The 16,097-nt window shown below is 42.7% G+C and overlaps 1 protein-coding gene across 8 annotated transcripts in view; it reads left to right on the top strand.

Annotated features, from left to right (window-relative positions):
* The window catches only part of ZSCAN10 (zinc finger and SCAN domain containing 10), a 128,926-nt gene extending 115,104 nt beyond the window's left edge, over positions 1 to 13,822 (top strand). For 3 of the 8 annotated variants that reach the window (XM_020995665.2, XM_020995663.2, XM_078152630.1), the window contains 6 exons: positions 5,044 to 5,107; positions 6,134 to 6,655; positions 9,023 to 9,203; positions 9,464 to 9,537; positions 10,153 to 10,210; positions 12,012 to 13,822. In XM_020995665.2, the coding sequence (XP_020851324.1) occupies positions 6,248 to 6,655; positions 9,023 to 9,203; positions 9,464 to 9,537; positions 10,153 to 10,210; positions 12,012 to 13,609 (2,319 nt within the window). In that variant the 5' untranslated portion in view covers positions 5,044 to 5,107; positions 6,134 to 6,247 and the 3' untranslated portion in view covers positions 13,610 to 13,822. The other 5 variants (XM_078152633.1, XM_020995668.2, XM_078152631.1 and 2 more) reach the window with 3 other exon arrangements.
* Positions 13,823 to 16,097: the final 2,275 nt, after the last annotated feature.

The raw sequence follows: 16,097 nt of genomic DNA, 5'->3' as shown, positions 1-16,097 counted from the left end.
TTGAGGGTGTCCACATGCTATAGTAGCCCAGCTACCCAGCACTCTCCCTTTTGCAAGCCTGCTCTAGGGCAATATGGAAAAAGCCAGTATCTGAGCAGCTGAAACTTATATGAAATGGACTTTTAGTTTCTGGGTTTCTTGATTAGTACTAAGTAGGCTTTTATCTTCCACAGATTTTGTAAGGCTTTATGAAACTATCCCCTGCCAAGCTCTGTAAGGTTCTGTGCATCTATCCTCTAGAGACAGTAGAATATAGGCTTATACACCAAGTAATTTTCTCCTTTTTCATCTCACACACTGCCCTCTACCTTCTTTTTCTCCTCTCTGCCACCACCTCCTGCTTATCCAACACGTGCATACCTCAGCCCTGCTCTGAGGTACCTTTTGGAACTCCTGAGAAGGAAAACCTGTCCTGATCCAACTGTTCTCTTTGTCACACCTGAACCTCTCGTTCCTATGATAAGCATTGAATGGTAAGGTGGCAAATTATTCTGGACCTAAGAATCAGAACAGGAGACCTAAGTTCTATTCCCCATTCTTTCTTTCTCCCTGTTTGACCTTGGATAAGTGTTCCCCCCTTGGTCTCACTATCTATATCTATAAAATGAGAGAATTGGACCAACGTGGTCTTTAAGAGTCCTTCTAGTTCTGATTAGTTTGAGCAGGGTCTGTTTTAGACAGAATTGTGAAGCATGGAAAGTGTATTTTTAGGGTTCCTTCTCCTGGATGTCTGTTGTACAAAGTCCATATTTCCTGATCCAGAGACGATTCTGTGCTCCCCTCCCCCACTCAAATTATGTTTCACTTTATGATTAGTGACACCCAAAGTTTCAGAGGTGAATAGTTAATGAAATTAACTTGTTATGGTGAGACTCCTGGAAAAGGAAGCTTTTCCCTCAGGTAACACAGGTTCCCTAACCTTGCTACTAAATAATGATGTAACCTTTAACTATTTCTTTTTCCTATTTGCAGTATCAGTTACCTCCTCTGGAAAATAAGAAACCAGATGATATCCAAAAGCCCTTTTAGCTTTAATGTTTCAGTGTGGATTATGAACATTGTACCTCTCATTTCATTTTCACATCTTACCAGTGTTGCCATAATTGTGTTAACTTATTCACATACACATTCATTTAATAAACTGCAAAATACACGGGCAAGAACCTCATGGTACATTAAAAAAACAAAACACTTTTATTCTTCCACATTTCTTTTGTGGTATTTAGCCATGGTAAGTACTTGCTTAATAAAACTTTGTTGAAATGAGCATCATCAAATCCATGGGTTAGGCTCAAATCAACATAACTTGTGATTCAATCAGTCATCCTTAGTGTGCTGTCTGTCTGTGGTATCCAGTCATTGGCACACACCCCATCCAAGAGACATCTGTCTTCGCAAGCCCCAGATGTGGTGTTAATAGGGAAATCCGCTCCCTGAATAGGGGAGCTGTATCTTTCATGGAAGCCTCATGCTTCAGTCTTGTCAACTTGGACCAAGCACCTCCCTAGTCCTTTATTCTGCATATCTTATTCCCTGGCTAGACTGAGAGCTCAATGAGAGCAGGGACTGAGTCTTATCTAGCAGCATTTTATACCTGCCCAGCTGAGGCAAGGCTCTGCGTACCGGTAAGCTCTTAAGAAGTATTTGTTGTCACATAAATTTAAAGTTGGGATTCAAGTCTAGTGGAAAGTAAACTGTAGTCACTGTGGCCTTTTTTGTCTTTTTACCCCCAGAACCTAGCATAAAGCCTGGACGTAGTATCTTCTGTCCCATAGAAACTGACATCATAACATTAATCATTGGAATTTAAGGCTTGAGAAGCAGGCAGTGGTAGGAAACATTTTTCATGAGGTGCCGCAGAAATTGTACCTTGATTTGTGTATCAGACAGGTGATGTGGAAAATATGTTTAAAAAAAAAACTTCTGGAGAGGCTGACTTAGAGAAGCCCACAGTTGTGCCATATTTCCTTAGCATTTTATTTTAGACTTTTAGAGCTGTACATAATCTAGTTGAGGCATCTCAAAATCCAAAGTTTCTTATGTTACCAGTTTTCCTTTGTTCGAATAATAATTGCTAGCTTTTATATCATGCTGTAAGATTTGCAAAACATTTTACATGTTATCTCATTTGATCCTTACAACAGCCGTGTTAGGTGCTATTATTATCCCTGTTGTACAAGCAAACAGTGGTTAAAACAAGGACTTGGCCCAGGGTCACAGAGCTAGTAAGTGGCATAGAAAGGACTCTAATTCAAGGCTTTCTGCCTCCAAATCCATCTACCTTGCTACCTGGCTGCCATCATGAACATGTAATCAGACTGACCAGACTTGGGAAGAGAAAAGAATTAGCTAGTCATGCTAATGGCTGAGAATTGTAAGTTAAAACTCAGACTTAACATGGTTTGGTTTGGTTTGGCTTTTTTTTTCACAACCACAGTGGAATGAGTAATAGAAATACAATCATGGTCATTTTATACTTGGGGAAACAGGCTTAGAAAGATGATTTGCCCATAGACATAGTTAGGAAGCATTAGAGCATAGATTTGAACCTGGATCTCCTGCTGCTTCTATAAACAAAACAAAACCAAAGTGCAATTTTGAGAAAACTCAGCTAATCTATCTTCCCTCCTCCATTTTACAGAAGTCCTAGAGAAAAGAAGCTAGCTGTGATTGCATAGCTTCCTAGAAAGCAGAGCCAGGATTAGAATCCAGTTCTCTCATTTCAATTCCCTTTCTAAAACACCAGTAATAATAGTACATATTTTTATAGCATTTCATAGGTTGCAAAACATTTTCCCCTCAAAAACCCTGTGAGGCAGAATGCACAAGTATTATCCATCCCCACTTCACACACACACACATACACATTTTATATCTATATCTATATCTATCTATCTATCTATATAAAGCAGAATCATGGAATGCCATCTGGATTCAAATCCATGTCTTCTGACCACATAGTTCAGCATTATTTCCACTACATTGGAACAGTTTGGAGATGCAGAGCATCCATTCATCCTCTACAAAGTCCTAAATGTAAGGAGGGCTGCCGTGTCTTAAAACTGAAATAACAGACCTCCCTTCCCAATACCTTGCCCTTTGTCTTCTCAGAAGTGGATGATGCTAACTAACATTGATCAAGAATTTTGGAAGAGACTGAGAAATAGGGGGCTTTGGAATTAAGCTGACAGTGCAAATGGGCAAAGTAGAGGAAAGGGAGTTGGTTGGTGGAAGGAAGGTTAGCCCGATGCTGTGATCTGTATGAAAAGGATGAAATGACAATGGTGGGAGCTAGAAGCATGCAAAGATAGCAGTGCAGAGAACCTCCTTCTTCTTCTCTGGAGGGTGGTCTCTAAGGGGAGAGAAAACCAATCTCAACTAACTGCAAGAGGTGACCAGGACATATCACTACTGTTTCAGTGACCCTCCCTCCCCCAACACTCTCTTTTTATGTATTGCTACAACAAAGCTCAGGACAGTAGATAATAAGGCTTTAGAATGGGGAGCTTAAAGGTCATTTAATGCAAACTCTTTAATTTTACAAATGAGGAAACTGAGTCTGAAAGGTTGGATGACTTGATCAAAACCACATAGGTGGTAAGTAGTCATAGGTATTTTGAACTCAGGTCTCTGACTCCAAGTTCAGGGTCTTTGCAGTCACAGTTAGTCAACTAACCATTTATTAAACATCTGCTATGTGCCAGGCCTGTGCTAAGAGCTGGGGATAAGGCAAAGAAAGGCAAAAAACAGCCCTTGCTGTCGAGGAGCTCACAATCTAATGGAAAAGAAAACGTGCAAACAGCTGTACAAACAAGATATATATACAGGACAAATTAAAGATAATCTCAGAGGGAAGGCATTGAGATTAAGGAAGACTGGGAAAGGCTTCCAGCAAAAGGTGGGAAGGAAATTAGAAGGCAGACATGAGCCCTTCCAGTCATAGGGCAGACAGTTAAAACATCATTGTTCTGTTCATTTCAACTCAGTTTAGCAACACTAAGAGAATTCTCATATCTAGTTAACTAGATACTGACCCAGAACTCTGGATTTGGAGTCTAGCAAATGCTACAGACACTGCATTGAAAACAAGTTAGGGTTGGAGTTGGTGGAGATGGAAAAGTTTGATACCACTTGACCACCAGAGGGTGCCTTGCAATCAGCTGCTAACGGACCTCCCTGTTATCTGAAAATTGCCTTGAGCCAGAGGTGATCAATCTTATGCAAACACCACAAGTGACGAAATGCTGAGGTCCCTGAAAACACCCAAAAACTTGGGCTCTCTTCTAAAGCCAGACTGCTCCCTTATCTCTAATTTTTTTTTAAGTTGTACTGGTGGTTTTTGTTTTTATATAACTATCATTTTCAAATATACTCATCCCTCCACTTTCTCTCATTCCCCAGTTAGCCTTCCCATGTAACAAAGAAAAAAAAATAGGCAAAACCAGCACGTAAACACAAAAAACAGTTCTGGACAAGAATGCAACATTCCACATTCATAATCTTTCACCTCCGCAATGATACTGTGTCTTTTAGAAGCAGCATTATTGGGTAGAGAACTTGATTTGAAATCAGGCTAACCTGAAGTTCAGATCCCACCCTAGACACTAGAAGTCATTTAATCTTTCTGAACCTTTCATCTGTACCTGGTTGGGGGAGGAGCAGGGAATGAGAGTAAGGGGGAGACTGTAGTGAGAATAAATTGAGATAATACATGTGAAATGCTTGGCCAGAATTTACATTGTGAACTATTATTATTCTTATTCAGGAAGACCTTAACCAAAACTGCCAGTTACCTATAATTTATAATGGATAAACTCCCTGAAGGCAAGTAACTATTATTTTTCATCTTTGTAACCACAGAGGCCTTCCTATAGTAAGTGCTTTGTAAATGTTGGTTGAATTGGATGCTAACTGCACTATAGATCACAAATATTTAGAGCTGCAAGCGATCTCAATGTTGACTTGCTGTGCAAATGAAAAAAATAAAAAAACAGAGGGGAATGCAGTGATAAAAATGTAACAGCCTCTGCCCTTCTATTCTAGGTTCACCTTCTCAAAAACTGAGTAACTTGGGGGAAGGTGGGAAAAGAATCAGGAAAGTCTTCAGGTAAGAGTTTCTTTGAAAGAAACTAAGAATTCTTAAAATTGAAAAGTTCTGCCCACTCTTTTTCCAGACTACTCACCCAGCACCTTTTCAATTCGGTTCCCTTAAAATTATGTATTCCCTTCCTAGTTCCACTCTACTCAAGGTTTAGAATTCACTTTGCCTGAGTTCCTCTGATCAGATATTAGGTAGGTAAAACAGCATGGTACAATGGAAGGTCATTGGCTTTGGAGCCTGGGGACTTAGGTTCTATTCCCAATCCTTCTACAAGCCAGCGGGACAGTTTAATAACAATAATAACTAGCATTTGTATGGCCATTCAAAAATATTATCTCATTGGATCCTCCCAACAACATACATGTTATTATTATCCCATTTTACAGCTGAGGAAACTGAGGTAAACAATGGCTGTGACTTACCCGTGGTCCTACAGCTAGTAAATACTTAAAGCTGGATCTGAACTTGGGTCTTCCTATTTCTCCAGGTCCAGTACTCTATCCATTTTACCACCTAGCAATGGGAAGTTTGCTTTCTCCTGGTTTCTGAAGTTCTGTGCCCTACTCACTGCTCATAATGCTGCCTCTAGCAGTTGGGCTAGAACTATCTCTAAGGTCTCTCTCAGTGCTTTGCTTGTAGTAGTAGCTTCATTACTTGTTGAATTGAACAGAATTTCAGTTTTGTGATTCTGATTCTCCAGTTTTAGTCACATCTCTCAAAAGCTTTACTGGTTTTGGATCTGTGGCCATTCTATCCTGGTCTCCAGTTTCTAATTTATCCATTGTCAAACTCTTTTGCAATCTGAATCCGGTTTTTTATAAAACCCCCAATCCCTCCAGGCTAACCATTGTGATAACCTCTACCCATTAACTCTTAACAATTACTCTGTTAGCATATTTAAACAATCATTTAAAGTAGATTACCCAGAAGTCTAGTGGCTGTGGGGGATTTTTCTCCTAATCTGCCCTCTGTGTTTTTCTTGCTGATGCAGTATCCACACTCACCCCCTGGTAGAAACTTTTTTTTCCCCAGGTAGCCAGTTAAAGTGTCGAGAAGAGACTTGTAGATTGTGAACTGGATATTGGATTCCTAAAGGTTGCATTGATCTCAGCTGAAGTGAGGCTCCCCATCCAACCACCCGAGGGAATGATGTCTACAAGACCAAGCCTGGCTGCCCCTCAGTGCCAAACTCCCCTGAATCAAGAACTACCAGTAGTGAAACTTGAAGAGTTTTCTTGGGAGCAGGAATCCATCCATGGAGGAAGTCTGCCCAGACGTGAAGCCTGCCGACAGCGTTTCAGGCACTTCTGCTACCAGGAGGCAGCTGGCCCAAAGGAAGCTCTCAACAGACTCCGGGAGCTTTGCTGCCAGTGGCTAAGGCCAGAGGCCCACACCAAAAAACAGATCCTGGAGTTGCTGGTGCTTGAACAGTTCCTTCTTGTCCTGCCTGGAGACATTCAGGCCTGGGTGCGTGGGAAGCATCCCAAGAATGGCGATGAAGTGGTGACCCTTGTGGAGAATTTGCAGACAGAGCCTAACAAAGCAAGGCCCACGGTAAGAAGAAAAATCTAGTTTGTTATAATAAAGACTTCATGGGAGAGTGTTAAGATTAGGTAGCCGGGGCTAATAGAAAGAGCTCTTGGCAATCCAAAACTGATCCCCTCGGGTTAGAAAAAATGGGCCCAATTCATTAAGATGATATTTCATGGGAAAATATAGAGTCCGTTCATTTGGACTCACAAATGGCTATTGCACAAATCTAGAATACAAGAGTCATGTGGCTGGACAAACATCAATGTAAAAAGGCCCGAGAGATTTAGTAGACTGGACAGAATGAGTCAACAGTATAAAGTGGCAAAAGCCCAACAAGCTAACCTGAGCTTGGGCTGTATTAGGCAAAGAACACTGTCCAGAGCCACACAGTCAGTGGCACCTCTATACTCTGCTTTCGTCAGACCTCATCCGAAATATGGAATTGAGTTTGGGGAGCCGTATTGTAGGAATAACACTGATATTTTCTAGGCTGTAAGTTCCTTGAGGCAGGCAGCCTGCCATAATCAAAACTTCCTGTCTCACCTCAATGTCTGCATAGAGTTAAGAACTTAATCAGTGTTGAAGGAATGGCCAGCTGGATGAAAGTGCACCAGGGTCAGCTGGGATGGGGAGGGAGCATGGGAGCATGATAGGAATGAGGTAGGGTTGAGCCAGAAAGGAGAAAACTCGAGGGACCTGAGTGAGAGCAAGGTGTGTCCTAGTGTTTGAAAGGCTGATACATGGGAAAGAAACTAGGCTTTTTGTAGTTGCCCCCTGGAGGGTAGAATTAGGAACAACTGGTCTGCAATATTGGCCACTTGAGGCGTTTTGTGATTGTTCACTCGAGTTCTGTCACATCTGGCTCTTGGATAACACCTAACATAGCTCCACCGTTAATTTATTATGTGACGTTGAGCAAGTTGCTTCCCCTCTCTAAAATATAATTCCATTCTCTGTAAAATAAAGAGAGAATTCACTAGATTGTTATTTACAAGAGGCTCTTCTAGCCTCTGATTTCTGAGGCTGGTAGATTTCCTTGGGAGTAGTTTCCTTGGGAATGGGGTAGAGACTTTTGTCTTATCAGTGTAGCTATTAGATAAGGAAGCTGCTGTAGCCTGTTCTAGAGAGTGTCCTTGCTAGGTTATGCTAGAACAAATAGCTAGAGCTATAGAGTAGGGTGGAGGTGGCTGTACATGTATAAATAAGAGTGTGGATGAAGCTAGCCTCAAAGGGCTGAAGAATCGGGTTCAAGTCCTCTGCTGCTGTGTGTGACCCTTGGCAGTGACCCAGACACAGCTACCATCCTGGAATAGTAGAGGGGATCTCCTCACAGGGAAATTCCCCATGCAAATGAAATCACCAGTTGGGATTGGGGAAGTAGGGAAAGAAATACCTTACAAAAAGGACCTTCTTTCTCTTGTTCTATTGACTTAATCATTTAATGATCAGAAAGTACATCAATTCAGCATTTTGTTCCATCTTGAAAGAAGCACAAAGATAAATAAAGCAATACCCTTGCCTTCTAGAAGCTTACAATCTAAAAGGGTTATATAAAAAAGGCAAATATACCATAGATTAGAATATGGTAAAAGTAGTAAGAGAGACAGTCTGGGAATCTGGAAGACCTAGGTTCATGTTTGGCTTCTGACACATACTGGCTATGTCACTTTGGGCAAGTCAGTTCAAGTGCCCCAGGAAACTCGAAAACCAGAAGTTGCAGAGAAGGTACCAGTCTGCATTGGTAGAGGAAGTTCCTCCCAAGGAGCTTCCCACAGCATTGAAATCACAGGTCTTTGGAAGTGTTGTCATCAGATGATCCAGTGAAGGGAAAGTCATTTTCAGTTGGAAGAATCTAGGAAAGCTTCATGGTGGAGGTAGCATAAGAGCCGGGTCTTAAAGGATGGGTAGGTCTTCAAAAGAACATGGAAGAAGAGTGCAACAAGAGCATTCTAGGCATCGGAGGTGGGAAAGTGTGAGAACTTGTTGGGGTCCTTGGGGGGGGAGGAAATAATGTAGGAGTAGGCAAGAAAGGTAGGTTAGAGTCAGATTATGGAAGCCTGTGAATATTACCTGAGAAGTTTGATCTTAATTCCTTAAGCACTGAGGAGCCCAGACATGCTTATCTAATCTTTATCCTTGCAGCTATAATGGCAACCAGTTTCTTCTGGTTTTATCTTCTGGGATTGATGATGCAATGTTAATCTCTCCCAGTCTCCCTCCTCTCTCTGACTCTTGCTGTTCCTTGCTGACCTTAGGAATTTGATGAAATATTTGTTCCTTCTATTCCCATCTTTCTAGAGGTGGTATTATTTTAAGTGAATTTAGAGTTTTAACTATCTGAGGAATGAATGACCTTTCACAAGTCTTATCCTTATGAGTGGTTCCCAGGTCCTTGGCCACACACCCACATGGATAGTGCCCTCAGAGAAGCCAACAGCCCTGACCATTGGAGAGGTGCCCCAGAAACCCCAACCAGAACCAGCCAAGCCTTCAAAGGAGGGGAAGTGGAGTCTTCTAGCTAGGTCCAAGCCTAGCCTACAAGGAGAATTCCATCTCTACCAAGAGAGAGGTGAGGAGCTGGTCTTCTCCCAGGAAGGCTGGGAGTGGTCCAAGGTGAGAATGGGGCACAAACATGGCAGGGAAAGGGAGCAGAAAATGGTAGTGATTAGTTTTTGCTGGGCACAGGGAAGTGTCTTTTTTACACCAGCAAGTGTCGCCTGCCTCCCCCAGCCCACATATGTCATGGGGACCAACTGGTCCTGAAGAGTGAGCGGGGAAGGTGCAGGGTCAAGTTATGGACTTTTTTACAGTGCCTTTTTCCTCCCTCAGGCTCAGCTGTTACTCAGGGCCCTGCCCCTTCCCAGGAGGAGAGATCCAGAGACCTGGAGTTGGCAACTGTTCTGGTGAGCTAGGGATTTTGGTTGTTCCTCTTAAGATTACAGAATGACTATCCTATTGGGATCCCAAGTGGAGGAAGAAGGGGGGAGTGGACGATGGAAACAGGGACATCAGGACAAGAGATCAGACCAGACTTACAAAAAATTAACATTTGGGAATTTAGTTCCTCTCTCCCAAGGAGAACCATAAGTCCTTTAGACCAGTTGTGTCAATCTCAAATAGAAAAGGATGCCTGCATGTACATATTGACTTAGAAAATCACATATTGACATTATCTATATTGTATTTTTTTTCATTAATTTTGTTAACTATTTCCCAATCACTTTTTAGTCTGGTTCAGGCAGAGTGACATTTCTGTTCTAGACTCTTAATGATTGCTGCCAATGGGTTTTCTTTCCCAAATTCTTCCTCTGACCCTCTGTTCATCATTTCCTTTCTTCCAAATGTCTCCAACTCTATAACATATATTTTGCTCCTAATACTTCCAGTCCCCCTATTCTATCAGTACTGCTGTGATTGTTCCTAGAGAAACAGGTACTGAGAGAAAAGGTGGGTGGGGGGCCTACAGGGGGCAATTGTCTCTTTCATCTTTATTCTGTTTCTTTCCTTGGGATTTCAAGGAGTCTCTGACATTTGAGGATGTCGTAGTGGAGAAAGTGTGGCCTGCGCCCTCTCTAGGTAAGATTCCTTTCACCTTTGGGACTGGGAAATGTCTGCTGTGCCCCATGTTGGTGGGGTGGAAGGAGGGCAAGCCCCTTGACATCCCAGAACGTTTGTGCATGCCTCTGTACTAGAGAGGGCAGCTTAACCTGCTCAGGAGCTAACATAGCATGTCCTTACCTGCAGAAGGCTTGAGCATAGCCAGAGTGTTGTAGTTCCCTCTCATTTGGCCTTTTTAACAACTTGTCGCCATGTAAATAAGCATCCCGGGAGAGAAAGGGCAACATAATTCACCAAGCATATTTTTATGCAATTAACTGTTAGGGATACAAAGAAAAACACTTTAGACTGCTTTCTGTTGGATTTTCCTTGCTCCCTAACAGGCTCCCCACCGAATCTTTAAGGCCCCTCCCTCTTGCTTACCCACAGCTCTTCTCTGGCCCCTGCAGTAACCACAGTACCAGAGTACTGCCCCAGGGGGAAGCCTTAAACTGGAATGAGGAGACTGGACAAAAGGAAGAAAACACATTTTGTAAACAATCAGTGATCTGACCAAAGTACCCAGTCCCAACTATACTGCTAACCTATAAATTATCTACATTCTGACTCAGAACTGCCCCAACCCCCAGCAGCCTCCTCAAAGCTCTGGGGCAGGGACAAATGGGAGCCAGTGTCTTATGTATATAGATTTTAAGTAAAGACCTACTAAGTTTTGCAGACTGGGAAAAAAATTACCAAAGACCAGTAGTCAAGGTTTTATATCTGTTTTATTTAATGTTCCTTTTCCCTTAACCTAAAAAAAATTTCCTCTTTGTGGATGCTTTCATAGCTCAGAGAAGAGTTTTCCAGGAGAGGAAAAGTGGGCTAGGAAGGGATACCAGGCAACTGTTGCTAAGGCACTGCTTGTGCTAAAAGATCCTCGAAAGGAGCAAGGAAGATACAGGAAGAGGGAGGGGGTTCGGCCCTGAGTGCTGGCTAGCTGTAGCTAGATTCATTCATGTGAAGCATTTATTTATATTCTATTACTCCATTTATACTCTTATTACTCCAGCCAATCCAAATAGCCATCAGAATAGCCATAAACAGAACATTTTAGCATAGGAGGTTCCAGTCAATTTGAACCTTCCAAAAGTCAGTGCAGTAAAAAAAAAACACTGCAGAAAGAAGGGGGAAACTCAGCATCCTTATAGTCCTGGGATGCTGCTGGCTTGTTGTAACAGTGTGACCTGGGCCTCATTTTCTTATTCAGAAAAATAAGGAGTTTATAAGAGTTAAATGATATCTTAATATCTCTGGTAGTTCCAAGATTCTGTGCTGATTAGAAACAAAAAAAATGTGTAATCTCCATCAAGTGGAAGTTATGCTGTTCTTTTTACCAGCGTGGTTCCTTGGAACCAAGGAAAGAGCAGTAATTGGAGCCATAAGACATGGGCTTTGAGTAGGATCTTTGCCACTGACCTCTTTGTGTGACTCTGGGCAGGTCACTCTCCTCTCACTGTCATAGACAATTCTCTAAGACTCTTTTAAGTTACTGAATTGCTAGAAAGAATTTCTATACATGGGAGTTAATCTCATTGATGAAATCAAATATCCTAATAACATCTCCCAGATGGTATTTGGTTCTTAGCATCATTCACTCCCTTACTCAGTCCCTCCCTGAGGGAACACCAGAGCAAGATCATTCAGTATTTAGTTAACTTACTACTTTATTTCCTATCTTCTACATTGTGGTTTTCTCCCTTCTCCCACATCATTGTCATTAAGTATTCTTCTCTGTGCTGGGCCTGTTGCCTACATATGTTTCTGTTTTTCCCCCCAGGGCTTGGAATTGGAACAGAGAATAGGGAAAAAATAAAGCAAGAAAGTTCAGAAAAGCCTGCAACCATTCCAGGAAAGGTAGGCAACGATATTTCCTTGATGCCCAACAGGGAAGATATACAAGAGACTCACTGGGGGGCTGAAAGGCAATGGGGCCCTACTGCTTCAGAGAGTAAAGGAACACCCCCCCCTAGTAAAAGTGAAGTTTGGGAAATAAAAGTCTGTGATGTCCGAGAGAAACTTGAGCCTGAGGAGACACCAAAGACATGCCCTGAGTGTGGAATAAGCTTTTCCCAGTTGTCATGCCTTCAGGCACACAGAAGAACCCATGATTCCCTCAAGCCATACCAGTGCCCATGTTGTGGGAAAAACTTTGGCCGTGGCTCCATCCTCAAGCTGCATCTGAGAACACACACAGATGAACGTCCGTATGTGTGTTCTGAGTGTGGGGAATGCTTCCGGCAGAGTGGTCACCTGAGAAAACACCAGCAGATCCATTCTGCAGAGATGGCCTTCTTATGTGCTGATTGTGGACAGGGTTTCCACCGACGGTCCAGCCTCCTGCGACATTTACATGCCCATGCCAGGGAAACAGAACAGGACATCAAACCAGCCTTCCTGTGTTCCATCTGTGGGCAGGGTTTCCAGCGGCATGCCAATTTCCAACGCCACCTGAGTCTCCATGCAGAGGAGAAGCCCCTTCAAGGTGTTGAGTATGGCAGAAGTTTTCTTCAGGGTACCAGCAACCACCAGCAGCAGGAAGCTCCCATTGAGCAGAAGCCTCATGTGTGTGGTGAATGTGGCAAGGCCTTCCAGAGGAATGAGCATCTGGTCACTCACCAACGGATACATACAGGAGAACGGCCCTTCTCCTGCGAGGACTGTGGACGTGCCTTTAGCCAGAGCTCCCAGCTAGCCAGTCATCGCCGTGTACATACTGGTGAAAAGCCCTATGCCTGTTCTGAGTGTGGAAAGCACTTCGTGCGCCGGGCTGGCCTTGCACGCCATATGCTGACTCATGGTGGAGAGAGGCCCCATCACTGTAGCCAGTGCAACAAACGCTTCAGCCAGAGCCAGGACCTGAGCCGCCACCAGCGCAGCCACACTGGTGAACGGCCATGCCGCTGTAGTGAGTGTGGGGAACGCTTCAGCCAGAGCGCTCACTTGGCTCGTCATCAGCGTATACATACAGGGGAAAAACCTCACCCCTGTGACACATGTGGCCGTTGCTTCCGAAACAGCTCCAACCTGGTACGGCACATTCGGACCCATACTGGAGAGAGGCCATACCTCTGCAAAACCTGTGGAAGGAGCTTCCGCCGCAACGCCCACCTGCAGCGCCACCTTGGGACTCATCCAGCAACTGATGCTCTGGGAACAGGCAAAGACATAAAAGAGCTTGGGGGGCCAATCAAGGAGGCTCCTCAGCAGTGTCAGCAGTGTGGAAAGAGCTTCAGCCGGGGCTGTAACCTGCTTAGGCATCAAGCCATCCACACAGGTGCCAGACCCTATACCTGTAGCCAATGTGGGCGGAGCTTTAGCCGCAATTCTCACCTGATGAGACACCTGAGGACCCATGCCAAGGAGACTCTGTATTAGGCATCCCTGAAATCCTTACTTAGCCAAGACCCTGAGCCACCCCAGAGGGATCTGTGCTGGGCTTGCTTACTGCCACTCTTCAAACAGGACAGAGAAAGTGGCCTCATCAGGCCATCTCATTCCCCAGTTGTGCATCATTCTCATATTCCTCCCTAGGTTTTTCCTCAGCCTTTCCTCTCAAAACGAGTAAAGCAAAATAATTGCCTTTTTAAAGTTTTCTTGGATTTGTTCTTTTCCTCTTCACCTACAACCATCACAGATACTTTCTCACTCCGTCCTCAACCCAGAAGGAGAAGTATATATCCACTGGGAAAGGATAATCCTGAATATTTATTCAGTGACCCTGCTTTTGCAGACCCAAAGACTTTGGCCTTTGGGCTGTTGAGGTCTCATGCACCCTCAGTAATTCCTGCTTAGGAGCTGGTTATTAATAGATGCTAGAACTGAACACTACTCCACTGGCAAGAGGCTTAAAAACAATCTAACCAAGCTCTGTACATCACACAAAACTTCATGATTCAGGGAGTCCCTTAGACCTTCCTGTAATTAAATGTTCTGGGTCCTCCATCCAGATTCCTACCTTAATTATTCTAGGGACAGGATGTCCAACAAACTCCCATATATCTTTCAGGAGAGACCTACTCACTAAGTATTTGTGCACCCTGACAAGATTTAGGGGAAAAAAATTTTTTTTAGACAAAACATTTCTTAAAATTGTTTTATGTTCTGAATTTAACCCCCAAAAATTATATATACAAAGTAGAACCAAAAAAAGTGTATGTGAAACTGAATATCTAGTACATATAATTTACTTTTTTAAAGTATATAATAAATTCAACATGCTACTTTTAAAACTAATTTGCTTTTGTTTTCCCCTGAATTTCCTTCTCTGCATTTTAAAAAATATTACCAGTGACCTTTTCTCTTTCCCCCTCTTTTTTTTTTTTGGCAATACTATTGAAAGTTCCTCTCTAAAGGTGGCTGGTGGAACAGTGGTTAAAGGTCTGGGCTTGGAGTCAGAAAGACTTGAGTTCAAATTTGGCCTCAGACCCTTACAGCATTGTGGTCATGAGCAAGTCACTTAATCTCTGTTTACCTCAACTTCCTCAACTATAAAATAGGGATAATAACAGCACTTACCTTGCAAAGATGGTTGTAAGGATCACATGAGATAATTGAAAAATGCACTCAGCACGGTGCCTGACACACAGTAGGTAGGCACCATCCATATAAATGCTTATTCCCTCTACCCCCAAATACTATTTTTTTAAAAAAGACAATTCTTATAACAAATAAGCTTCATCAGACAAAACAAATCCACACATTTGCCATGTCCCAAAATGTAAAACATGGGAATTTATAAAAAGGAATATTAAAAAGCAGATCTCAGCATTCTACCTCCTTAAAGTTGACTTTATACCTTTGATCAGGTGCCTTGTACTTTCACTTAGGAGCTTCCCACATTTCTTCCTTAAGAGCAAATATACAACCCCTGTCTTTCCACGTTGTCTCAGACCCTTAAATATAGACAAATTTCCAACAGTACCTTCCTGTGGACCCCTCTACAGAGGTTTCCTTTAACCATTTATTAAATCTCTGTACTTGGTGATGGGGAAAAAATAGCAAGAAAGATGATTTCTGTCCTGATTGAGTTTAGTGTCTAGTAAGAGAATGTGATTCCCATGCAGATATGACTCAAAATAGAGCAAGATTAGGAATGGGACAGTGCATTTCAAGGCCTAAGAAAGAAAGTCTTACTTAACTAGGAATCAGGAAAAACTTCCCAGGAAAGGGGCATTTAGGATGGCTCTTCAGAAAGGGTAGGAATTAACCAGGTGGAGATTGAAGGAGAGGATTTCAGAGATAGATAGGGAACAAGATAAGCAAAAACTGGGGAAAGTAGATAGGGATGGTAGCAAGGCATCATGATAGCACCAGATTGTGGAGGAGTTTGAGTGTCAGTAGTAAACTATGTTCAGTAGATGATAGGGAGTATTCTAGCTGTTGAAACTGCCCTAGGAATTAAAGGCAATTTTGCAGAAAAATTAAATCAGACTGCTGCCAAACCATAAGGCTGTATTTGGCACATTTTATTTTGACCCATAGAGGTTATATTGCTTAACTTGATATGCCTAAGGGTGGGGCAGAGAGGAGGTGACTGAGGCAACAAGGGAAGGATATTAAGGCAGCACCTCCCACCTAGGGCAACATTTCCCGAAAGGGGGGCTAGCAACAGACATCTCCAAAGTGGGATAAAAAAGGCTAATAACTAGGAAAGGGGATTTCTAGTATAGAAGGTTTTAGGTATTCATCGATGAGCATTTATTAAGCACAGGAAATACAGAGATAAAAACAGATAAACCAAGTTCGCTAAAGGAGTTTATGTTCTGTCAGAAGAAACCATCTACAGAAGTAAATATAAAACAGACATGGTAATTGGGTGACTTGTATTCCCAGAATTTCGCACAGTACCTGGGAAAAGGTACTT

Source organism: Phascolarctos cinereus, unplaced genomic scaffold (assembly GCF_003287225.1).
Source record: "Phascolarctos cinereus isolate Bilbo 61053 unplaced genomic scaffold, phaCin_HiC Scaffold_4;HRSCAF=312, whole genome shotgun sequence".
Lineage (NCBI taxonomy): Eukaryota > Metazoa > Chordata > Mammalia > Diprotodontia > Phascolarctidae > Phascolarctos > Phascolarctos cinereus.
The sequence above is the reverse complement of the archived record's forward strand: the minus strand, read 5'-3'. Positions and strand labels throughout refer to the sequence as shown.